Here is a 27090-nt window from a genome sequence, read left to right on the forward strand (position 1 = left end):
GTAGTTTTCATGGCTATAACTGCAGATAGTACTGGTAATTTTTCCCCAGATGTATTTAATTAGTTTGCATTTCTTTGAGGAGTGTGCTGTCAGTATGTCTTCACCCGTGAAGCTACAGTTTCTTTGAAGCTGCTACACTTCATTGATGCATTCAATAACAAAGTTTCCCCAGTGCTTCTACAAATATAACATACAGGCTCAAAATCCATCTTTGATAATGCACTCTGAAGAACTAAACTTGGGCTGTTACTTGTAAAAGGCGAGGTGTGTGTGAGTGCCCAAGAAATAAAACAAGAGTAATGGTGTATTATTTCACAAAGATCTGCCAGTCATATCCATGCCAGCTCATAGGGGACAAAGCCATTAGGTTCCATTCCCCACTTTATTGAAAACTATTTCCTCTCTCATGCCTATCAACACCCTCTTGATATTTTTCCACTAAGGGGTGATTTATAGTAACTAATTAATCTACCATCATGTCTCTGTCGGTCCTGATGAGTTAGCTGATATTTTTGCAGCTTGTGATTACATTCCGGAAGTAAAGTGAGGCTGCACTCAATGCCAGCGCCACCTAATTTTGACTGGGTGAAATTGGCACCTTATCTCACTTTTGTTTCTTGTTTTGGAATTGCAAGATTGATTTGGCAGAATTACGTCACCTTTTTCCGTTTCTGTCACATCCAGTGTTGTTTTGGTATGTTTAGACATTATTCTAAAATGGTACAAACGCAGTTATGAGACATTCAGTAAACCAGCTGGCAGTAAACCTATTGAACCATTTACTTATGATGTGCTCCTTCACCCGACTGCTTGCATGCTTCAATGTTTCGAGCAGTACCATTTAAAAAGACAGTACAGTCTTTTTAAAAGTTCCACTCTTATGTTTGTAGTATACTACCTCATTAGTTATGTTTCCCCACAGGAACCGGTCCAGTGAAGAACTAATGGGCTGACATTCCTACATAGAGTAGTGCAACTCATTTCCAATTAGAAAAAAATATGGTATAAACCACTAGGCAGAATTCTGGGGTTTGTATTGCTGCATATTTTGTACAACTAGTATTGTTATTTATTTTATCAGGCATCTACTTTCCCTTTGTAATATCTGCACTTCATGAAAAAGTGCTGAGTTTGTACATTTGGACTCTGAATTTCTGCTTCCATTATGCCACACAGAATTCAATTTCTGCTATGTGTGAATGCTATTCAATCAAAAATGCAAGCTTTCCAATGAATACAAATAGTCAAAACAATTTTGGTTGAGTCACCTTTTACACTTTCCTTTATCTTTGCAATTTAATAATATTCGTGGAAAAATAACTAAACACTAACATTGTCATTATATTTTTGTGGGAATTTGCTCCTCAAAGTTAGGAATTGGCTATTTTATCATGCAATGTGTTTATATCTTACTCACTTACTAACTCCCATATTTGTTGTCAAAGGTCAGCTGCTTCACTTAAAATCAGCAAGCTATTAAATTTGATGTCTTACAATATATTCAATCCTTATTTAACTATCAGTAGGTCACAGTGATATTAACAATTATTTTCACCAGCTGAGCTCTATATTCGGTGACTTTATATTATGTCCTAATGTGATTTGAATAAATTCTAAATTCTTTTCAAAAATTAAATACAAGGAAAAATGAACACTTTAGAATAATAGTGTAGCTGGACAGAAGTTACACAATGTAACTCAATTGCAACGTTTAAGGGAAGTTTGGATAGGTATATGGATGGTAAGGGTGCGGAGGGCTATGGTCCTGGTGCAGGTCGATAGGGTAGACGGTTTAAATAGTTTGGCATGGACTAGATGGACCAAAGGGCCTGTTTTTGCACTGGACATCCCTGTAACTCTATGTAATTTATATTAAACATATTGTTAAAAATAAGTTAAATATTTGTAGGTGATGACTAGCTAATATACTGCATAATCTATTTACTTAAATTTGTTAGTACATTCTCAATGACTAGTTACAACTTTTATCATTATTTTATCAAAGTCATCCCAGACTTGATTCAATATTTGGCAATATCAGTGAGAAGGTCACTGCATGGAAGTCTAGTCATTCGATGTGAGAAGGTCAGCAAACAGAGTAACTGACTTGTACCAACCAACATTCACCACGTGTACCATTGCACCTGTTTTAGAATTATAATTTCTCATCTTTTGTGTGTTGTAAGCTGAAGTTGCCTGAAAAATCCATCAGATCAAGTCATTTGCACATATGGACAAGGCTGGCAAATTCTCACATCTATATTTAAGATTTAAATATACAGTAAATACAATTTTGTCACACATCAGGTTAAATCAAACTGTATGAGGAAAAAATACTGCTACTTAAATACAAGTTTTCAAATAAAATCTATTGATTTATTATAAGAATGCGTAGCATTATTTATGAGTCCTCTACTAACCCACGTTTAGCTTCTGGTGTGTTTAACAAAAACAGAAATATTTTGGCATGTGTACAATCTTATAAGATCACTTTACATGCAGGAGGTTGTGCAGGTGCTGGAATCCAGAGTGACACACACATTTTCAAAGAAACTCAGCAATTCTGGTTTCCACACTCTAGGAAGGAGGTGGCTGAACTGGAGAGAGAGCAGAGGTGACTGCCCAGGAATTGCCTGGATTGCAGGACATTAGGAATGGGCAGAGATTGGATAGAGAGGCTGGGTTTTATTTTTCTGGAGAGAAGGAGGCTGAGGTGTGACTTGATGGGAGTATAATAACATTATAAGAAGCATTGATAGGGTAGATGGGTAGATAACCATAATCATTTTTCATGGTAGGATTATCAAAAACAAGTGTTTGAAAGGATGGAGTTTTAAAGGGCGTATGAATGATTTTAAAAAAATTTACACTATGGTTACTTTTCTAGAGGAGGTGAAGGAGTCAGGTAGAATCACTACCTTTAAGAGATATTTAGAGAGGCATTTAAACAGACAAAACATTGAAAGCCTGACCTTTTGCAGGGAATTGAAATTAATGTAGATGAACAAATAGGTTGGCATGGGTGTGGTAGGCCAAGGGCCTGTTGCTAAGTTGCATGGCTCAATGACTGTATCTCTCTTGTGCACACCAGGGAAAATTTACCGTCAATTAGCTGCACAGTTTGTGTTGTTGGAAGAAACTCGAGCACCTTGAAGAAATTCATATGGGAAATGTTCCAACTCCACACAAACAGAAGTCAGGATTGACCCCAAGTCAGTCGTGAGGTAGTAGCTCTACACTGCCACCTGCTGACTATCATCACTGCTTCCCTGATTCCTCTCCGTACCATTAATCTCTTCAGCTCTGTCTTCCTTTCTATCCTACAAACTCCCGGCACACAGAAAGTTGACAACAGTGAGGAAATATGCTTTTGAAAATATTTCCTACACTGTCTCAACACTGGCTGTGATGATGCAAGATTATACAATGCTCAGACTCCAGAAATCTGTACAAATATGTAAGCAGGCTCATATTTTACATACCCATTTCATTCCCAGGACAATAGGTTTGTCCATTAACTGGTTCATATTGTGAACAAGTTTTATGAACCATAGCTCTTCTAAAGCATATGGTTACTTGGGGGGAACAAAGTCCTTCACTTGAGAACTGTCGTAGAGAAAAGACAACAGATAGCTTACATTATGTGGAGGAGTTACAAATACTCATCCAGCCAACACTTTGGAGATTGTTTCAACCACTCAGAAATGGAACCTAATTAGCTTAGAATAAAGATTTAATTTTATTTAATGCATTGATTATCAACTGATAAGATTAATTATCAATGCAGTAAAACAATTAATGGAATAATTTCAGAAGCATTAAGATAATAATCAGACTGTGATTACCTTTGCAGAAAATGACGTTTACCGATGTGCATATATTAAGTGCTTTACATGCTACAACATCAATTCATATTCTAATTCTATAGGCCAAGAATAAACCTTAAACTGCTTTATTAATACCACAACCAGTAATAATACTCCACGAAGTGCTGTCTGTCAGGCGTCATGGTGGCCTTGTCTTTATCAGTGTTGCCTGCAATCAGCATACAGTTCTGATCACCATGGCCAAGTGGTGCCTCTTAATGCTGGTCTTTGCCTTCATCACTGCAACGAAGGCTGAAGCCACTGAAGAGAAAGATGAGGCTTCACCACCAAAAGAAGATTCTGAGGAAGACATTTCAGATGAGATTACTGAAGACCAAGATGTTTTAGTGCTTAACGAGCACAATTTCGAGAGAGCTTTAAAGGAGAACAAATACCTTCTGGTGGAATTTTGTAAGTAAGCATGAGTTCTTTGCGAGCTTTGACTGAAAGTTAAATCAAATTTCCTTGACAAATCAATTGTGTATTGGTAACAGTTAAAAATATTGCCTTGAAATGTCAAAACATTGCTGAATACTATATCCAATAATATCATTAGTCAACTATCAGTAGAATATGGTCATTTTCTGATATAATTACATATTGCAAAGTTTAATCACAGTTCACAAATATGGATAATTTCCTTTATCCATGCACAAATATGGATAATTTCCTTTATCTATTTCTCATCCTTTGCTTTTAGGTAAAAATCAGTATCTGAATCAGCTTTATTTTCACTGAGATATGTTGTGAAATTTAATATTTTTCAGCATCTCTCTACTGTAAGACATAAAAATTACTATAAGTCACAAATATAAGTAAAGAATGCAACAGAGGAATAATGAGGTATAGTTCATGGGTTCATGGACTGTTCCTAAATCTGATGGCAGAATGGAAAAAGCTGTTCTTAAACCATTGAGATGATTTGTAAATACAGATCATTGTCTCTAATTACTTAGAAATAATTAATATTTCATTCTTTCTTTGTATTGAGGACTGCACTATAATATAATGTGTTGTGTTAACCAATCATAAGTAAATAATGTGTGAGAACAATGTTACTTTCTAAATTTTTGTTCTTCTTACAAATTAAACACTTTTGTACTAATTTGAATCGAGCTAAAACTTTACCCATGTACTTAATTCCAAACAATACTATTCATGCTCAAAGTTAACTCCAAAACTGGAATAATAACTTGTGTAAATTCCACAGTCGGCAAATGTTGTTGTGCCGAATGAAGCTTAGATGTTTACTTCTATTCAGTACAAAAGCAAAATTTTGAATCAAACGACTCAGTGTTATTGTCTTCACAGAAATCAGAATCAGAATCAGGTTTATTATCACCGGCACGTGTCATGAAATTTGTTAACTTAGCAGCAGCAGAAGGGGCAATGCACTCGGGTAGAAATGACGACTAAGATTTAAATAAAACCAGTATGGCACCATCGTATCTTTATATGGTATTGCAAATCCATTATGCTGACTACTCTATCTAAACCCTTAAGTGGTTGGACATAGTTTAAATACAATAAACGTCTGTCCCTTTTTGTGTCTCTTAATTTAAATGCCATCTGGTTACAATGCAAATACTAGGAATTTAGCAAAGAACTACCAACTTTCAATTGCTTGGTGGGAGTTGGGGATGATCTATTCAATTAAATAAATTATGCCTAATTTGGGTGCCAGGGCAAAATTATTCGGAGCAAACAAAGATGCAAATCCAATATTGTTCTGTTTTAGTTTTATGAAAATGATTCAGTTACTTGGGATAGTTTTTGTTTGCTTTACATACAGATTTCTTCAAAGTTGAAATATTACACTTGTTCAGACCTTAAGGTGGCAATTGTTGATTTAGCATGTCTAATGTATTCTGTGGTAGAACATTTGACAGATAGGCAAATCAAAGAAACTTAACGTCTTTTTTATGTGGCACCCAAATACTGTTTTCCAAATGTATAGAGTTTAAAATAATTCTTTAATATTATTTCTACTTATCCTTCCCAAAGATGCCCCTTGGTGTGGACACTGTCAGAAGTTAGCACCAGAATATGCCAAAGCTGCAGGACAGCTGAAGACTGAGTCTTCAGAATTGAAACTGGCCAAGGTTGATGCCATAAAGGAGAAAGAACTGGCGTCAGAATTTGATGTACGCAGCTATCCCACACTGAAGTTTTTTCAGGAAAGCAACAGAAAAACTCCAATTGACTACACAGGTAATGTGGTTTCAACAGATATTTACTGACTTCAGACCAGACAAAAATACAAAAGATTTAATTTTATGGAAGATAGTAGTTTAAGGAACTACAAGGCAGTTGGATCATATGAATGCAAAATTTAGATTCTGCATAAACCATTGGATTAAAACCAGAATGCCCTATAACTAAAGTCTAAATCCTTATTATTATGTTATTGCATTGAACAGTGAGAAGTAGATAATATGCATTCTGTCACATTTATACACTCAGTGGCTACTTTATTAGGTATCATCCGTACCTAACAAAGTGATCACTGAGTGTATGTTTGTATTTTACTGCTGCTGTGGCCCATCCACTTCAAGATTTGATGTGTTATGCATTCAGAGATGTTCTTCTGCACACCACTGTTGTAATGCATGGTCATTTGAGTTGCTGTCACCTTCCTGTCAGCTTGAACCAGTCTAGCCATTCTCCTCAGATCTCTCTCATTAACAAGGCACTTTCACCCACAGAACTACCGATCACTGGAATTTTTTTTGTTTTTTGCTCCATTCTCAGTAAACTCTAGAGACTGTTGTGTGTGAAAATTCCAGGACATCAGCAGTTTTTGAGAGACTCAAACCACCTGTATGGCACCAAACATCATTCCACAGTCAAATTCACATAGACCACGTTTCTTCCCCATTCTGATATTTAGTCTGAACAACAACGGAATCTCTTGACTATGTCTGCATGCTTTTATGCATTGAGTTGCTGCCACATGATTGGCTGATTAGATATTTGCATTAATGAGTAGGTGTCTAGGTGTACCTAATAAAGTGGCCACTAAGTGTGCCATAGTCATACTGCACCCCAGTTGATTTCCGGAAGAATTTTCCACAAATATTGTTTTACATCGTGGCTAACATGTTTCAGTCCTCGTGTACTGAATACTTATTGTAAGAGACAATATCTTTCAGATCTCCTTGATTCTGTTAGCTTTAATTAAGACCATTATAGCATTTAACATTTCCCTTTCAAATCTCTCAGTGCATTCAAGCACCAAACTGGCTGATTTTTATGTCGTGCACATCTGTACTCTGAAGGATGTCTTGTGGCATCCTCCAGTACTGTCATAATAATCTGTCTGATCAGGTACCTGCAATGCATCTTGATCTGGAAGATCATGGGCAAGAATATCTATTGTGAGTTTGCAGACGATGAGATAGCTTTGAAATGGAAAATCATTGCTAATGGGAGCAGCACTTCCATGGCATAACTAGGGCTCGGAACTGCTGAGAATTACCCTAAGTGGTTGCTGCAAACTTAGTGGTTGCACACTGTCACTGGATGAACAGGAACCTGGTGTATCATTTTGTATCAGGTTAGATCTGTCCAGGATCCACAAGCTCATTCATTTCATGCAGATCTCATGGCTATGAACAGCAATAATTAGAATAAAGTGGGTTACATTGTATAATTATATTGGTCTGCTCTCATGCTTCTAATTATTCAAAAGTTTTTGAAAATAGTTTTGGAATGCCTCTGAATATTAGCAAGAAGAAGCATTGAAAAACGATAGTGCAGTCTAACAGCGAGTGATCCTGTGATCGCAAGAACCTGTTGGACATTGATTAAGTGGAATGCTGCAAGTTTAGTTCACTTGTTTATTGGTAGGAGCAATGGTGGGGTAGCTGTGTGGCCCCTTTTGAAGTGTGGAAAAGGCTTCATGGCGCAGTGCCACCTGTTTGCAGCCATCCAGGAGAGAAGTGTCGGAATTGGAGCCCGGAGGCAGTGAGATGTGGTGTTGTGTATTTAATATTCCAATAACAGTTGAGTGATCTTATATATGTATGTTGTTTGATTAAACATTATTTTCATATAAATAATTAATTATGGATTATACGTGAAAATATGGCAATTGCATTCGTCATCACACTATCATGTGGCACGTGCGTCAATGTTCCCTCTAAGGTTTATCTTTTGCCACTAGCACACAAAGGAATTTAAACTGCACACATAAGGTTGCCAACCTCTACCTTGTTGGCCTGTTAAGTATATTTCACGATCATGCACAATCATATTTCCTTTTCCAGTTTCTGATGCTGAAGGTGTTGACAACATGGGTTCGTGATGATTTATCTGCAGTTCTTAGAAATGGCTTATGAAAATATTGAATATGTAATATATGAAATATATTCAATGTTTTCATATGATCTAATTCTTTTTTACTTTTTCAGTTATTTTTTTTTTCTTCTCCCTGAAGTTTTAGATTTGACCAGAAGGATTTTTCCTTTTTTTAAAACTGTATCCTCAAAATGGACTGCCCAGTCCCCTTTTTTTTGTCTTAGGTTAGTTTAGTGGGTTTTTTTCTCAATAATAGAAATGTTGAGTCTTTTTATTCTATGAACTGTTAAAAGGAGAAGTGGTTTGTTTTTTTTCTTTATATTAGCATTATACAATATATGATTTTGACAGTGTATATTCCTTTCTTTGATTGTACTATTATTGAAATATGTATTTGAGATAACCTCTCCTCTGGTTTGTATTTATCCTTATTCTTTTAAATCAATAAAAAAGATTGAAAGTGAAGTTCTTAGAAATGGCTTATTTGTGCATTTTTATTGAAGAAATTAATCAGTGCACACACGTTGTTGTCGCTGGGCAAAAAAATTGCACAACACAAGATTTTTGTGAACTCTCATTACAAATTAGAGGATAAATTGACATGCGCACCTCGCTTAAAGTAAAAGTCCAAGTTACACTGGTATTTTGGACTCCCCATGTATTCTTTTGAATTAGTTTAATGTTTTGAAGTTACAAAACATAACACACATAACATCCATGCTGGGACTGGTGCTGCCCTCCAGTGTTTGCTCAGTGGAAAACAAGCTGGATTACGTTTGTCTGCAAACCGCTGTGAGCTTGCTCTTGCCAACAACATTCGTAGACTCACTCAGAGACTTGGACTATATTATATTTTTTTGCTTTGACTGTATGTTTACTGCTATCTTATGTGTGCTATATGTGCTTCGTGCTGCGTATGACTGTTAGTACTGAGTTTTGTGCCTTGGCCCCAGAGGAACATTATTTTGCTCACCTGTATTCATGGGTATTCATGTATGGTTGAATGACAATTAAACTTAAACTTGAACTTGAGTTTAACTATGAAGGACAGCAGCTTTGGGGGATTTCTTTGACATTTAGCAAACGTTTCTGCATCTCTAATGGAACAAGAAGATTATAGCTGGGAGCTTAATGTCTGTGGATACATATTATATCGAAAGGACAGGCAGGAAGGCAGAATGGCTGGGGTTGCTCTGTCAGTAAAAAGTGAAATCAAATCATTAGAAAGAGGCGCAATAGGGTTGGAAGGTGTTGAATCATTGTGGATAGAGCCAAGGAAATGCAAGGGTAAAAAGACCCTGGTGGGAGTTATATACAGACCCCCCAAATAGTAATAAGGATGTGATCTACAAATTACAATGGGAAATAGAAAATTCATGCCAAAAGGGCAATGTTATTTCATAGGGTGTTTCAATATGCAGGTAAATTGGGAAAATCAGGTTGGTCAGATAGGTGATGGGGCAGGTAGTTTTGAGGAAATACAGAGGCTACAGAAGGACTTGGACAGATTAGAACAAGCAAAGAAGTGACAGATGGAATATAGTTTTTAGAAGTGTATGGTCATGCACTTTGGATGGAAGAATTAAAGGGTAGACTATTTTCTAAATGGAAAGAAAATACAAAAATCTGAGGTGCAAAGGGACTAGGGAGTCCTTATGCAGGATTCCCTAAAAGTTAACTTGCAGGTTGAGTCTGTGGTGAGGAAGGCAAATGCAATGTTAGCATTCATTTCAAGAGGACTGGAATATAAAAGCAAAGCTGCAATGTGGAGACTTCATAAAGCACTGGTGAGACCTCACAGAGTATCGTGAGCAGGTTTGGGCCCTTTATCCTTCGAAAGGATGGACTGAAACTTGAGAGGATTCAAAGGAAGTTCACAAAAGTGATTCCAGAATTGAATGGCTTGGCATATGAAGAGTGTTTGATGGCTCTGGGCCTGTATTCACTGGAATTCAGAAGAATGATGGGTGACCTCAGTGAAAGGCCTTGATAGAGTGAATATGGAGAGGCTGTTTCCTATGGTGGGAGAGTCTAAGACCAGAATAGTGGGGGGCATCCTTTTAAAATGGAGATGTGGAGGAATTTCTTTAGTCAGAGAGAGGTGAATCTATGGAATTCATTGCCACAGGCATCTGTGGAGACCAAGTCTTTATGTATATTTAAGGCAGAGGTTGATAGCTGCTTGATTAGTCAGGGCATGAAGGGATACATGGGGGAGGGCAAGAGATAGGGACTGAGAGGAAAAGTGGATCAGCCATGATGAAATGGTAGAGTGGACTCGATGGGCTAAATGGCCTAATTTTGCTCCTATGTCTTATGGTCTTAATCTGTTCTGCTCAAGTAGATTTATTCCACAAGGCCCAAATTCCTTATATGGATTCACTGGTCCTGTTATACCAAAAGTTCAAATTATGGATTAAGGATGAAGATAAGTGCAAGATACAGTAATTGTATATAGAGCACAGAATTAATTACCTACCTTTTGAAATCCCATTTAGTAGCACTTGGCCTGAAGCCTACTATGCCTTGATACAACTGCTTATCTTTCTGTCTATTAAATTTTGCCTCAAGACCTGCTCAGACAGATTCCGCCTCCCCCCCACCATGAAAATGTTCTTCCGCCGAATCCTTTTAAATCTCTTACACATTGCTGTATATCTATCCTTCAGCAATGACGAAAAGTTTTCAATAATATATCCTTTCTCTGCCATTCAAAATTTGTTTTCTTTTTCCTATCCTCCCTCAGCTTCCTGTAGTACAAGGAAACAAGTGCAGCCTATCCAGTCTCTCCTCATCATACGAACACTCCATCCCAGGCAATGTGCTGGTGAATCATCTCTGTGTCATCTTTATGCAAACACACCCTTCCTGTAGGACAGTGACTAAAACTGTACACAGGACAATAGCTGAGGCCTAACCAGTATTTTGTGAAGTCGTATCAGAACTTCTGTGCTTTTATATTCTGTGCCCAGGCCGATGAAAGCAAGTATCCTGTGTCTCATACAAAATGCTGGAGGTATTCAGCAGGTCAAGCAGCATCTTTGTATGAGGGGAATTAACAGTCAATGTTTCAGGCTGAGACCCTTCATCAGGGCTGGAAAGGAAGGGAGGAGAAGTTAGAATAAGAAGGTGGGGGGGGAGTGGAAGAGTACAAGCTGGCAAATGATAGATGAAACCAGGTGAAGGGGAAGGGATCCCAAAGACTTTAAACTTCTGTAGCAATCTCCCATGTGGGACCTTGTCAAAGAACTTCCTGAAGCCCATGTAGATCTGCATAACTTAGCAGAGAGGGTGCATGGGAAATGACGCTTAGTAAATTAAGTCTGTAACAACCAAGTCATCCTTCATGCATGTGACCTGTATGTTGAGGAAGGTCAGCAATAACAGAATGAGCAGGCAACATATGCTGGTATTGCTTCTACAAGATTTCAGTGTGCTTACTTGTTGTAGAAACTGTGTGGTGACTGAATCAGAATTAGAATCAGGTTTAATATCACCGGCATATGTCATTGAGTTTGCTTTATATATATATTTAGATTGGATTAGATTAGATTAGATTATGAGGACATGCAGTCCTCTTTTATTGTCATTTAGTAATGCATGCATTAAGAAATGATACAATGTTCCTCCAGAAAAAATCACAGAAACGCAAGACAAACCAAGACTAAAAAAAACTGACAAAAACCACAAAATTATAACATATAGTTACAACAGTGCAAAGCAATACCATAATTTGATGAAGAACAGACTATGGGCACAGTAAAAAAAAGTCTCAAAGTCTCTCGAAAGTCCCATCATCTCACGCAGACGGTAGGAGGAAGAGAAACTCTCTTCCTGCCATGAGCTTCCAGCGCCGCAAACTTGCCGATGCAGCACCCTGGAAGCACCCGACCACATTTAAAATTAATTTAAAAGTTAAATTAAAATAAGTAGTACAAAAAAAAAACAGAAATTAAAAAAGGTAGTGAGATCGTGTTCTTGGGTTTAATGCCCATTTAGAAATTGGATGGCAGAGGGGAAGAAGCTGTCCCTGAGTCACTGAGTGTGTGCTTTCAGGCTTCTGTACCTCCTTCCTGAGGGTAACAGTGAGAATGATGAACTCTGCCTTCCTGAGGCACCAACTCTTTGAAGATGTCTTGAATACTACACATTCCAGTACCCATGATGGAGATGACTAATTTTACAACATTCTGCAACTTACTTCAAACTCGTACAACTGATTCCCCCCCCCCCATCCCATAACAGATGGTGATGCAGCCAGTCAGAATGCTCTCCATGGTACATTTGTAGAAGTGTTCAAGTGTTTTAGGTGACAAAACCAAATATTCTGAAACTCCAGATGAAATATAGCTGCTCATTTGCTTTCTTTATAGCTGCATCAATATGTTGCATCCAATTTAAATCCTCAGAGATATTGACGCCTAGGAACTAGAAATTGCTCACTCTCTCCACTTCTGAGCCCTCTATGAGGACTGGTTTGTTTTCCCTCGTCTTACCCTTTCTGAAGTCCAAAATCAGCACTTTGGTCGTACTGACATTGAGTACAAGGTTGTTGCTGACACCATTCAACTAACTGGTATATCTCGCTCCTGTATGCCCCTCATCACCGTCTGAAATTCTGCTAGCAGTGGTTGTCTCATCAGCAAATTCATAAATGGTATTTGAGCTGTGCCTAGCCACACAGTCATGGGATTAGAGAGAATAGAGCAGTGGGTTAAGCGCACACTCCTGTGGTGAGCCAGTGTTGACTGTCAGCGAGGTGGAGGTGTTATTTCCAATTTACACAGATTGTGGTTTTCTGGTTAGGAAGTCGAGGATCCAGTTGTAGAGGGAGATACAGAGGCCTACTGTAGATTGTGTAGCTTTCCGATCAGGACTGTAGGAATGATGGTGTTAAATGCTGAGCTGTTATCAATAAACAAGCACCCTGACATAGGTATTTGCATTGACCAGGTGATCCAAGGCCATGTTGAGAGCCATTGAGATTGTGTCTGCTGTAGACCTATAACCTACGTGGCGACAGGAAAATTGCAGTGGGTCCAGGTTCTTCCTGAGACAGGTGTTGATTCTGGCCATGACCAACCTCTCAAAGCATTTCATCATCATACTTGTGAGTGCCACTGGACGATAGTTATTAAGGCAGCTTACACTACTCTTCTTAGACACTGGCGTCATTGTTGCCCTTTTGAATCAGGTGGGAACTTCCGACTGTAGAGATTGAAGATGTCTTTGAATATTCTCACCAGTTGGTTGGCACAGGTTTTCAGAGCCTTACCAGTGCTCCATTGGGCCCTGCCACCTTGTAAGGGTTCACCCTCTTGAAAGGCAGCCCGACGCCGGCCTCTGAGATAGAGGTCACAGGGTCACAAGGTCACCAGATGCTGCAGGATCCTCATTGTTGTGATATTATTCTCCCTTTCAAAACAAGCCTAAAAAGCGTTGAGCTTATCTGCTCATGAGGCCATTCATGACGTTGGGTTTTATTGTGTAGGAAGTAATGGTCTGCAAACCCTGCCAGAGTTAACGTGCATCCAATGTCGCCTCAAGACACTCTCAGAACTTTTTCCTTGGATCTTGAAATAGCCTCCACAAGTCATACCTGGCCTTCTTATACAGACCTGGGTCGGCAGTCTTAATTGCCACAGATCTAGCCCTCAGTAGATTATGAACCTCCTGGTTCATCCATGGCTTTTGGTTTGGGAATGTACAGTAAGTTTTCGTAGGCACCCACTCATCCACACAGGTTTTAATGAAGTCAGTGACAACTGTGACATACCCATCCAGACTCGAAGATGATTCCCTGAATACAGTCCAGCCACCGACTCAAAGCAGTCCTGTAAGCACACCTGTGCCTCCCTGGTCCATACCTTCTTGGTCCTCAATAACGGAGCTGCAGCCAGGTGATCAGACTTGCCAAAGTGTGGGCCTGGGATAGCACAGTAGGCACTCTGGATCTTAGTATAACAGTGGTCCAGTGTGTTATTTCCTTTGGTGATAATAATTATTTAGTGATTTTATCAAGCTGGCCTAGTTAGAATCCCCCAAAATGATGGCGAAGGTATCAGGAAGTTCTGTTTCATGCCTTTTGACTACATTGAACCTGAATGGAGGAGCTGAGCTTAATGGGAGGAAACAGACCTGCATCTATAGAGGCTGAAGGGTCTCTATATCTGAACTTTATCTGAACTTCTTTCAGAGTCTTCCATTGGTTAGCCTTGGAATATTCATCAGTTATCCCCTTGTGCTCAATGTTGCAAGGAAGTTAGGACAGGATAAGAAATATTACAAATCAGCATCTCTGAGTGCCTACCCATAACAGCACACTGTGTGAGATCAGGTTCTCATCCTCATCCTGTGACTTCAGAGAACATTGTACAATAGCATCACATCTACAAGAATTGAATGTTCACATTGAGACTCATTGCTTTAGGAGCTCAAGCAATGGTGGGAATGACCTAGTTACTTGTTCTACCAATTTGCCAGCGTTTTGCGGATTTGGATCAGTCATTAGGACACAGTTTAAGAATGTTGCTCCTTCAAAACTGGCTTTCTAACAGGAAGCAAAGAGATTCATTGAAGGTTTGTTTTCAGACAGGAGGGAGAAGTTGATGTCCCCAGGAACCATTGTTTCTGCAAACATATATTAATGTCTTGGACTTTAGAGTCCAGAGTACAATTTCCAAACTTGAGACTGATGCAAATGTTGGAAGTTTAGTAAACCATGAGGCTGATATTAAAAAATTTCAGGGAAATGTGGATAAGCCTGCAGAATGGGTGGATGGGCGGCAGATGAAATTTTACACCAAAAAATATGTAGTGTTGCATTTGTCAAGAACCATAAGAGGCAACGTAAACCAATGAGCATAATTCTAAATGGGGTCTGTAGATATATTCCATGTTATATTAGAAGAAAGCAACTCAAATTGATAAAATGCTTCAAACGGCCGAGGATCCTGGGAAGTAGGATTGGAGGTAAGAATCAAGGATGTCAGGATAAACCTTTCCAAAACAACAGGAGTATTATTCTCAGGTCTGCCAATCATACTTCAGGAAAAAGTGCAAAGGCTTTGCTGAGAAGAGGCATTTTAAGGTGATTCCTGAGATGAGATATCAGTTTCTGAAAAATTAGAGTGGATTAGATTGGACTGATGTTGGTCCCTGTACTGGAATGTAGTGAAAAACTTTGTCTGCATGCCATTCATTGAGGAAGTAAAAAGAAAACAGAATACAGAATACAGTTTTGCAGTTAGAGAGAAAATACAGTGCAGGTAGATAAATAAAATGAAAGACCGTAACAAGGTACATTAAAAGAACAATAATTCATCTTTAGCATTGAGAGGTTCAAATTATAGCCGATATGAGTCTGTCTTTGAGCAAGGAGGTATATGTTGTCGAGCTTTTGAAAGTTCTGCCCAACAGGCCAGAAATGGCCGCATTTGAGTATCACCCATGTGAGCAACCATTCTTGGGCTGCTGAATTGGATATTGTCACATCTAAAAAAGAGGACTTTTCCTTAATGAATAGTTTTGTTTTTTTCCCAGTCACCCCACTTTACCTAGATTGTTTAGTATGATTTTTAAAACCCCATCTTGGGTCCTATTGATTCCCACCTGCTGTCTGTTAATCACTAAAGTGCCTGTTACAGCTTTAGAAGAGCTCTAGTGTTGCTCTAGTGTGGTAATTTTCCATGTTCCAAACCACCATTTGGGTAGTGTTATCGATTGAGCCAACTAATGCTAAATTAGCTACTGCTTTATTATCTGCAATAAAGACAAATTTTAAATCGGACCCATACTGCCAATTGAAGAGATCATTCCGGGTTCAAGGTGTAAACTGCCAGTGTCTAATGCATTGGAAACACCCAGGTACAATTCCTGGAATTATATGAGGCATATTTTGCAGAAATAAGGCATTTGATCCAACTGGTCCATGCTAAAATTTATGTTGCACGTTCACCTACTCCCAACATAATAAGGTCATTTACCAGATGTGCCTGGACATTCAGAGTTTGATTGTGAGTGATTACAAAAACTGGAACTGTACCCTGAAATTCACAAGGTTAACGAGTGATTTGATTCCAGAGGTAGAAAGAAAATATTTTTGCTGGCTGAAGTCATTGAAGAAAGTGAACGAAAATATGTCCATATTCTTTGATTACTTATGTCAGCAAACGGATGAGAAAATTTTGGAGCTTTTTGCCTCAAAGTGACGATCATTGCTAGGCAATTATTATTATTTTTCTGAAATAAATAGATTTTTATTAAGCTAAGGTATTAAACAGTAAGGAGAAAAGAAATGTGCATGCAAAAAATGTCACTGATCTGTCAAGAATTCACTGAATGGTGGGAAGTGTCCAATTCTCTAAATAGCTAGTCCTTTCCACTTGTACCTATCTTCCTTATGACTTGATAATGTCCCGTGAAACTCTGCAGAATTATTCTTTTTTAAAATGCAGTTTGTATTTCTAGTAACACACACAAAATGCTGGAGAAACTCAGCAAGCCAGGCAGGTTTTTTGGAAAAAGGTATAATCAACATTTCAGGCCAAAACCCTGGTTTCAGTCTAATGAAATGACATTAATGTAAACAATTCCCTGATTAGCAGAATATTCCTTCAGAAGAGCATTTTACTTAATGAAAGTGATTACTGGTACAATTTGTGTTTACATTTTTGCCTCACAAGGATGTGATATTTGTCTTCACAGCGCACATCTGTCAATTACCCACCCTTCAGTAGGCTCAGGTATATGAAGTTAAGTGACCCTTTCTTTCAGCAGCTATATTCTATTTCTGAAAGTGAATTTATTTAAAATGTTATAAGTATAATAGTTAAATAAATGTTGATCTTAGACACATGTCCTAGTGATTTTGGATTATTTGAATTGCCATATATTTTGACGATTAGTCGATTTTTTATGCTTCAAAGGGAAAAGAAATGCAAAAGGCATTGTCAGCTGGTTAAAAAGAAGAGCTGGTCCCACCTATACATTTCTAGATGGTCTAGCTGAAGTTGAAGCCTTTATTGATTCAGCTGAGGTTGCCATAGTTGGCTTTTTCAAGGTAATGATTTTACCGTGAAAGATTTTCAAAAACTTGCAAAATGCACTTTTAATTATTTTCTTGACATTATCCTTTGTTATATCGGAAGAAACCTATACCGCTGATTTTACATTTCTTTATTGAGGACCTTGAAAATGACGACGTGAAAACATTTTCTGACGTAGCCAATGATGTTGTGGAAATACCATTTGCTATCACCAATAATGCAGAGGCTTTTGAGAAGTATGGAATTTCGAAGAGTACCATAGTAATGTTCAAAATGGTAAGTTCTGTGAAGTTTTCTTATTTCACTTGGACTATCTTATGGCAATTGACCAGCTGAGCCTTGACATCTTTAAACAGTTCTCGTAAAGACCCGATCTGAACTGTAGGATAAATTTTAGAAAATACTTCCTAGTTGCAAGAAAGAACTAGGAAGTATTTCTAGTTCTAGTGTATATGTATGGGCTGAGAAATTGAACCTATTTATGATTTTTTTATGCATAAAATGTACAAAAAGATCATTTTGGACATGGTCTGAATTGATTATTCTGATTTGCATGAGCTCCGGAGTCATAAATGATTTTAGTTTTGGCAATTTATTGGGTGTTTTTGTTTCTGGGGGTAAATGAGGAACAATAGTGTGATGGGGAGCTAAGGGACAACTTGTATTCTGAATGCTTAAAAAGCATTTTATGCATGCTATTGATGGTGTTGTGTTGTGGCTGCTGCTGGGAACAGCTGATGTTTGTCCTCTTGTCATCAGTCAACTTTAGCAAGTGAAGACCAAGCAGTAGTTGGGGCAGCACTGATGGCCTGTGCTGGCGATTCTGCTTAATCTCACAATCAGACATGAATACCCCTTCCCAGCAGCACCAGCAGACTCCACCATGGATCGCATCTAACACTTTCCCCACTCTGACAATCACTGACCTCTGTCCTGGGCCCACACATACTGTGTGCTCCCATCTCCTGCTAACTGCTAGTGTCTCTCCATCACCTCTTTGCTTCCTACTGGAATGGAAATCTGATACTTGCCGTCTGCACTTCCAGGAAAAATGCAAGTTCTGTGGGTTTTAATACTCATACGTTGGCCTCTACCTTTTTTGTCACAGTGTATAATCCCACAATTAGGCGTATGAACCATTCATTTTACTAACATCTAACTCTACTTGTGCTCACTGCCTCTGAATCAGTCATGCCACTTACACCTTAATGTACAAATATTTAGCAATTAATTCAAAATGGAATTATTTATATATTTAATGTATATGTATGGGCTGAGAAATTGAACCTATTTATGATTTTTTTATGCATAAAATGTACAAAAAGATCATTTTGGACATGGTCTGAATTGATTATTCTGATTTGCATGAGCTCCGGAGTCATAAATGATTTTAGTTCTTGCTAAAACAAAGAAAATTCATGCAGAAGTCAACAAGCTGAAAATATTAAACTATACACAAAAGCTGATGAAGGAACTCAGCCTTTACGGAGAGAAATGGATAGTCGATGTTTAGAGTTTCACAGATGTTGCCTGACCTACACAGTTCCTTCAGCATTTTGTGTGTTGCTCCAGATTCCAGTCTCTGCAGTCTCTTGTGAGTCACTATTAAGGCATTGCCTGATTTAGTAGGTTTTCCTTATATTGATAAAACCATCACTGGATCTCATTGTGTTTAATGTTGATCACAGTATGCAAGTATGTTCTTATTTTTACCGACTTGTTGCCATATGGGAGAGGATCTGAGAAATCAGTACAGTACAGGAACAGCTCTTCAGCCTTCTCTGTTGTGCCAAATTAATTAAGCTATTCACGCCTAATTAAGCTACAGCACGCGCATGGCCTCCTCCGTTCTCTGCATATTCATGTGCCTGAGACCTTTGAATGCCTCTATTATCTCTGCCTGTGCACTACCCCTTAATGCTGAATGATCAATAATGATATATGTGGGAAGAGGGGATGCAGGGTTTGAGCCATGTATACTGAATACAAATGACCTCCCCCTCCACTTATTCCACTATTTTTCCTCCTCCCCCGATGGCCTTTACCTAAAGCTATTGCAGCTATCGTGGAGTTGCTTCCCTTTCAGGTTCTGATGTTTCCAAAATGTCTTAATAGCAATGAGGCAGTAACTGCAATGTCTGCAATCGCTCCTGCTGGAATTGCACATTTTAATGCACAAAATGGTGAAATCACCCTAATGATTGTTTAAAGATCAATTTATAGTGAATTATGCATTCTTATATAGAGATTCCTTGGTTGGGCTAACTTGTTTTGCTGGTTTTGGCCTAAAAATGCATATATTGAAAAAAAATTATCAATTCTTAATCTAAATTTAATGTTTATGCAACAACTTTCATTCAATCATAGAATTAGTTACATTCGCCTTCTATTCCCAGCAGTGTGAGTTCAGTCTTTTGCAGGTTACAGGGGATGAAGAAGGTGGAAAGAGTGAAGGAGAAGGAAATTGGAACCTGGGCTGCATTTCAGGCCTGTTGGATTGGGACGTAGAATTAATATTTTTCTTGTATTTGCCTTCAATAGTTTCAGTAGGTACATTTAATGTCAGAGAAATGTATACAATATATATCCTGAAATTCTTTTTCTTCGCAAACATCCATGAAAACAGAGGAGCGCCGCAAAGAATGAATGATAGTTAAATGTTAGAACCCCCAAGCCCCCCCAGCTCCCCCTCCCCCTTGTAGTTTAATTTCCCTGTTCTTGCTTGTATTTTTATATTTTTTATATAATCACCTATATACTGTATATGTAATTGTTCAGTGAATTTTCCAGTAATTATGGTACAATTGCATTTATATTTGTCATCTTAGTTTTTAGTAGCAGGTGTTGTGACACTTGAATCCAGCTATTTCGTAGGTTAGTCGTCATCACTGGAATTTGCTGTTATCTCCAAGTTGAGTATGAGACGATCACGACTACTTTTTAGTCTGGTCTTCTCTTTGTTCTGTTGATGCTTCAGCTTGTTCGTTCTTTTTGTAACACTCAATAAATGATCATAAGCGACAAGCACTAGGATCCAATAGGCCCATTCTACAGAAAACATGAAACTTTGAATATAATCATCAAAAGAACTTCATTAATTCCTGCTGTTCCCTCTACCCCACTGTCCCATAAATTTGCTAAGAATTCCCACAGGAAAAAAAATCTGAGGGTTGTATGTGGTGGCGGGTCTGCACTCTGATAATAAATTTTACGTTGAACTTTGAACTTCGAACTTTATCTGGCAGCTTTTAACCACTCCACTATGGAGAAACTTGGAAATCCTGAGCGTTGATTGTCTTCTGCTTCAGCTAAATCCTGGCACATCAGTGCTGGTCTGATCATGTTCTTACTGGGCTCAGCAGCAATGCTGACTTCCTCAGCTATTCCAGCTGTGAAATCTGCCCTTTGAACCTGCATCACATTAAAACAAAAATAAATACAGATACTGGAACTCTGACATGAAAACTGAAAATGTTGGCAGTAATGAACAGATCAAGCAGAATTCACAAAGAGAAACTGTACTGGTGTTTCAGATCAGGGAACTTTTGTCAGACGTAGAAGAGTGTGTTTTAAGTTACAGACAGAAAGACAGAAGACCAATTTTTTTCAAGGCAACAATTCCATTAAAAATCAGTTTAGAGATGGAAGATAAAAAAGAAAGAAACTGAAATAGAAAGGAGCAGCTACATCCAACAAGTGAGAATGAAGAGTGGTTACCTGAAAGAGTAAGTATATTTTGAAGTGCCAAGGGCTGCAACGTACCAGATATTGTTCCTTAAGCTTACCTTGAGTATTGTTGCTGCAAGCAGGTGGCCAAAGGCAGAAATATTAGAATGGAACCACACACACATACACACACACACACACACACACACACTCTCTCTCTCTCTCTCTCTCTCTCTCTCTCTCTCTCTCTCTCTCTCTCATTCTCTCTCTCTCTCTCTCTCTCTCTCTCTCTCTCTCTCTCTCACACTCACTCACTCACAGCAGTTGACGTTCAGGCCACGGCCCTTCATGTCAGAATGGAGAGAGACTGGGAGATATACAGGGTTACCCTTACCAACTGAACTGAGGTGTTCTTTATTCAAGTCCAAGGCCCTGGTTTCAAATTAACCTAAATCATACCCTATTTCTATATGAAATTCCTTCATATTATGATCATTAATCACTAAATATCTTATTTACCAGATGATCAACTATCCCTTTACCTTCACATAGTACTAGATTCAAAATATCCTGTTTCCTCTTGTCAACATACAGAGCTAGGCACCATCTTTTAAGAATTCCATGAATTAATTCTCCACACTAACTCTCATATTTCATAACATAAAATTTATATATTTTAGGAAGTTTTTTCTTTGTTTTAGGAAGTCTATTCAGCTAATAAAAAAGTGAGAAGATGAGATATAAACAATTAATGCTGGAAAGAGAGCAGATCGGGAAGCATCTATGAAAAGGAGAACAGAGTTAATTTTAAGTTATAGACCCTTTGTCAGGTTCTGAAGGCTGGATAACATGATTGTATTCATTGCTGTGGCAATGTATTAAAGGGAAAAAATGGTGATACATAACTGGACAGTATCTTCTTTCAAATTCAATCTGTTTTAAGAGCATATAATTGGGGGAGGGAATTTTGAAAGTAAATCCAATTGCTTAGAGCATAATTGATAGAAATTAAGTGTAGGGAAATTGGTTGAAGAAAGAGTGAAGAGGACAACAGTTTGAGGCTGAGTGAGTTCATGTCATAGAGGAAGGTTACTTAAGGTGGACAGATGTGGATGGAGAGTTAAAGGTAAGGGATAAATAGAACGGGAATGCAAGGTACATGGGTTGAACATGTATGTCGATGGAAAAGAGAAGTTTTATAGTAGTGATGGCTGGGGAGATGTGTGAGTAACTGAGGAGGACCTGACCTTAAAGGCAGTCTACACATCAAGTTGGCTCTTATCCCTAGCAAACCATAGCATACCTCTGGCTGCTCTTCACTGAAAATCAAGTTCAAAGAAAATTTATTATCAAATTACACCTGTGTTACCACATGCAACTCTGAGATTTGTTTTCTTGAAGTCACACTCAGTAAATCCAAGAAACATAATAGTATCAATGAAAGACCACCACAGGATGGACAAACAAACCATGTGCAGAAGACAACAAACTGTGCAAGTTCAAAAGAAAAATAAAATAAATGATAATAATAAATAAACAAGCAATAAATATTGAGAACATGAGATGAAAAGTCCTTGAGTCCATAGATTGTAGGAACAGTTCAGTGATGGGGCGAGTGAAACTGTGTGAAGTTATCCCCTCTGGTTCAAGAGCCTGATGGTTGAGGGTAATAACTATTCCTGAACCTGGTGGTGTGAGTCCTGAGGCTCCTGTACCTTCTTCCTGATGGCATCAGCAAGGTGAGAACATGGCCTGGGTGGTGGGGGTCCTTGATGATGGATGCCGCTTTCTTGCGACAGTGCTCCATGTAGATGTGCTCAATGGTGGGGAGTGCTTTACCCTTGATGGACTGGGCTGGACCCACTACTTTTTGTTGGTTTTCCATTCAAGGGCTTTGGTGTTTCAAAACCAGGTCGTGTTGCAGCCAGTCAGTATACTTTCCATCACACATCTATGGAAGTTTGACGAAGTTTTAGAGGTCATGCCAAATCTTTGTTAACTTCTAAGGAAGTAGAGGCACTGCTGTGCTTTCTTTGTAATTGCATTTATGTTGGACCCAGGACAGATCCCCTGAAATGTCAACACTGAGGAATTTAATGTTACTGACCCTCTCCACCTCTGATCCCCAATGAGGACTGGCTGATGGACTTCCGGTTTCCTCTTCCTGAGGTCAATAATTATCTCCTTGCATTTGCTGACATTGAGTGAAGAAGGAAATTAAAACACATGAGGACAGAGAGTAATAAGAGCCAGAGAGCGCAAAATAGAGGTGAATTTAAGGAAGCAGAAGAGGCAAGATGTAAATAAATGAATTAAGTTAGTTAAAAGGCAGATCATTTTCTCTAAGACATGTTCAGTTCTAGGAACAATTAAGTAATGCATTGATTCTATCTGCTCGACATTTATGTCAATCAAGAAAACCATATAATTTCTAGATGTATACATTCCTATCACCATAGCTAAACTACTTCAAAAATTCTCATCATATTCCCATAGTCTCCCACCTCCCTCTGAATGTAACTTTCCCCAGTTATACAACCCTCCTAGTTCTCCGTGCTCCACATTTCTAGATTATTGTTTCAACCAATGGATACTAGATTTTATTTGATAATTACTTCCTTGAACTCTCCTGGGACATTTTTACATTGTTAAAGCTGTTTTAAAATGCAAGCTTAGAGTCATTAATGTATTCTGAAAGAAATTTGCTTTGTCCTAACTTCATGTAAGCAAAACCACAAGAGAACTATTAGTGGCCAACATGTGTGAAGATTATACTCGTGTCTGTAGAGGGCTATAGCCTGGTTGTATTTAATTGGAATTGTCAACTATTAAACAGCCCTCATGGATGCTTATTCAACAGCATATGTTTTTAACCACACTCTGTGATTAGTTGCACACCTATTCTCAGTTAAAATGGTGTCATTGAGGATTTCCATCTAGACCATTGCTCTGACTTTTAGTCTTAATTGTGTGCTTACTTTCAAGCTGTGAGACAATTATCTGGATTTATGTAATTAAAAAATAGTTTAATTTGTGCCAATTACAGAAAGTGAGCCCTAGGCATTTGTTAGCAAAATTTTGCTGATGTTTCTAATTGTAGAAACAGCCTCCTTATCTTAATTGTAATGAACAAAGGTATTTGTATTTGAGCAGTGGTGAATTTCTTTGTTGAAAGTATAATTAACTTGACATTTTTTTCCCTTTAGTATGATGATCGGAGAAATGATTTTGAAATTGATAATCAGATGGGTTTGGTTAAGGATGAACTAACTAAGTTTATCCATGTTAATGAAATACATCTTGTTACTGAATTTACTGAAGAGGTATGTTGCCAATGGTTTTGTTTCCTAAATAGAATAATGTATTCTTTTATATAAGTAAACCAAAACACTGTGAATATTGAAGCTCTATAATAAAAAACAATGACAAAGATAGAGAGCAGGTTAAACAACTATATTTTTGTGGAAAGACTACAAATTTTTGGTTCGGAATGCTGATATTACTTCAATTGTTTGCATGACTTGTATTTTTTTTTATCTTTCTCTAGTGCATCAAGTGTTGGTATTTTATTTTTATTTTTATTCTTTTTTTGTTTAAATTGGGTTCTTTTGGGTTTCTTTCTTTGTGGCTACCTGTGAGCAAGCAAATCTCAAGAACATAAGAACTAGGAGCAGGAGTCGGCCAACTGGCCCGTCGAGCTGCTCCGCCATTCAATGAGATCATGGCTGATCTGGCCATGACTCCTCTCCATCTACCTGCCTTTTCCCCAAGGTTGTATAATTTATACACTCTTTGATAATAAATGGATTTGAATCTTGAGCTACTTGACAGGAGAAACAATAGCTGAAGTGAGAAAAATATAGTCATCGTAGCCCAATAGTTTAAATATGGTTGATTTCCTGCTGCTGTCTGTAAGGAGTTTGCATGTTCTCCACATGAGTGCGCGAGTTTCTCCAGAAGCTCCAGTTTCCTCCGCATTCCAAGGGTGCATGAGTTGGGGTTATTAAGTTGTGGGCGTATTATATTGGCATTGGAAGCATGGGAACACTTGCTGGCTGCCTCCAGCACATCCTCAGAAAGTGGCGGTGATTGCCGCAAACCACGCATTTCACTGTACATTTCAATGTTTCAATGTACATGTTATATTTTATCTTTGGGTATCAGTTTAAGTAGGCTGGTAAATGAATTGTTGAGGAACCTGGTAGATCAAATTCTTATCATAAAAGGTCTATATTGTGGAGGAGTATAAATCACGAGTTGAATGAGGACACCCAACAGTGAAAGGACAAATGACAGAGAACCTACAGGATTTAGTGAACATACTCTCATCACAAATCCAAGCCGAGATGATGGTAAAGCATCGTCGAATAAAATCTCATGGGAAGTCCTTGGAAAACGAGCAACTTTCTCCATTAAGTTATAACATGGTTTTGTCTTTACATTAATATCGAGGCCAGTTCTAGGCAATAGACCACAGGGAGGTCGTTCTGTGCTGTGGCAGGTAGTCTTATTGTTTCATGGCACCATAAGCCCAGGTTTGATCCAGACGAGTGTTACTGTGTGGAGTTAGCATATTGTCCCTGTAAATATGTGGTTGTGCCCTGAGTGTGTTTGATTGCCTCCCTAATCTTAACACTCTGCTGTTTAATAGATTAATTGGCTACCTGAACTTACCCCTTATGCAGCTAGGTGCCCAAAGTATTAGAATAAGGTTGATAGGCATGTGACAGAGAGTAAGATAGAGATATGTGTGAAAGCTGTGATAGCTTTGAGAGCCAGTATGATTAAATAGGCTAAATAGCCTCCTTCTGTGCCATTAGAGGACATCTACTGATTTATGTTACCAATAGACGACATTAGCCTGCACAGGGGATTAAGGAAAATAAGGAACGTTGCAGTCAGAACTTGGTGACAAATTGAAAACCCACATTGTTTGTTAGATATTTTCTGGATTAATTTTTAGTCTAATTATTGAGGACCAGCTTGATCGCAAGAAATCCAGGATACAATCAACCAAAATTGCTATTTTTATTTTAAACTCTACTAAAACTGGTAATACAACCTCATAAAATATAAGCTCAGAATTATTTATTCAGATTTTCTGGAAATCAATGTCATGGGGAATGGAGAAGGCAGGGAAGTGCCAGTTTGACAGATTTCTTCGGGGCAGCTCTTATGGTAACGTTGTAAACTTAGCAGGGAAGTGCATAAGTGCTGTCTATACTATGGAGATTTTGCCACAGGTAAACTCGCAGAGGGCCAATTATCCCAGGTGATTTTATTTAAAAATACAAAGCATCCAACATGTAAGCTGAGTTAGCAATGTGAAGCAAGGAGTTTGGCTGCTATTTTTGATAAGAAGTTGTAGGGATTTCTTTTTTGTTTCTCTAAAATTGGGAAAAATACTTTTAAATGATAACCTGTCCAAATTAAACCTACCATTTTATTTCTCAATGAAAAACCAATTAATAATCCCTAAATAAAGCCAGCTGAGTTTTAAAGTCAAAGTTGTCTGTATTGGGAAAAGAGTTTAGAGAAAATTATTCCCCCAAAATTTTATATACACTGGACAATTTTTTTTTGAAAGTGTTGCTTCCTCAATGTTTTTTTTTGTTTATGATAGACTGCTTGAAAGTGAACACAAATATAATTTCAGACTACTTTTATGGTGTAGAAATTTGGAGAGACAGGAAATTAACTTTTATTAAATAGAATGCATTTAATTGCATAATGGTGCTTAGTTGCAATCATTCAACTAAGCTAAAAATGTTTTGTCGATGATTTTCATTTGTACTCAGTGTCTGAAGCTTCTTGTTTAAGTGTCCAACAATAATCAGCCAGCACCAATAGATTCCGTTTATCCTGATACGGATTCTCCATGACCATGATGCCCTGGTGAAACCTTTCACCATGATTGCCGCTGGCAGTGCCAAGATTTGCAGAGGAAAGCAGAAAATGAATCTTTAGTGACGTGTTGCACTTCATGGCTTTGTATGCTTGAAACATGTTGTCAACCAGCTGCACATAGCTTGGTGCTCTGTAGTTGCCAAGAAAATTTCAACGACATCCTTCAATGCCTTCCACTTGATTTTCTACAGTCCAACTCGAAGTTCTTTAAATTGCCTGTCTGATTAACTGTTTGATTTGCGGACCAACAAAAATGCCTTCCTGGGCATCACATTCTGGCTTGAATGACGAATTGAAATAACAAA

At 38.1% G+C, this 27090-nt stretch overlaps 1 protein-coding gene across 1 annotated transcript in view; it reads left to right on the top strand.

Annotated features, from left to right (window-relative positions):
* The first annotated feature begins 4063 nt into the window (after nucleotides 1-4063).
* LOC140202447 (protein disulfide-isomerase-like) overlaps nucleotides 4064-27090 on the top strand; it is a 36495-nt gene continuing 13468 nt past the window's right edge. Inside the window, exons 1-5 of the mRNA XM_072267312.1 lie at nucleotides 4064-4277; nucleotides 5871-6077; nucleotides 17093-17226; nucleotides 17351-17488; nucleotides 24085-24201. Coding sequence (XP_072123413.1) covers nucleotides 4064-4277; nucleotides 5871-6077; nucleotides 17093-17226; nucleotides 17351-17488; nucleotides 24085-24201 — 810 coding nt within the window. The remainder of the gene's footprint in view (nucleotides 4278-5870; nucleotides 6078-17092; nucleotides 17227-17350; nucleotides 17489-24084; nucleotides 24202-27090) is intronic.

Source organism: Mobula birostris, chromosome 9 (genome assembly GCF_030028105.1).
Source record: "Mobula birostris isolate sMobBir1 chromosome 9, sMobBir1.hap1, whole genome shotgun sequence".
Lineage (NCBI taxonomy): Eukaryota > Metazoa > Chordata > Chondrichthyes > Myliobatiformes > Myliobatidae > Mobula > Mobula birostris.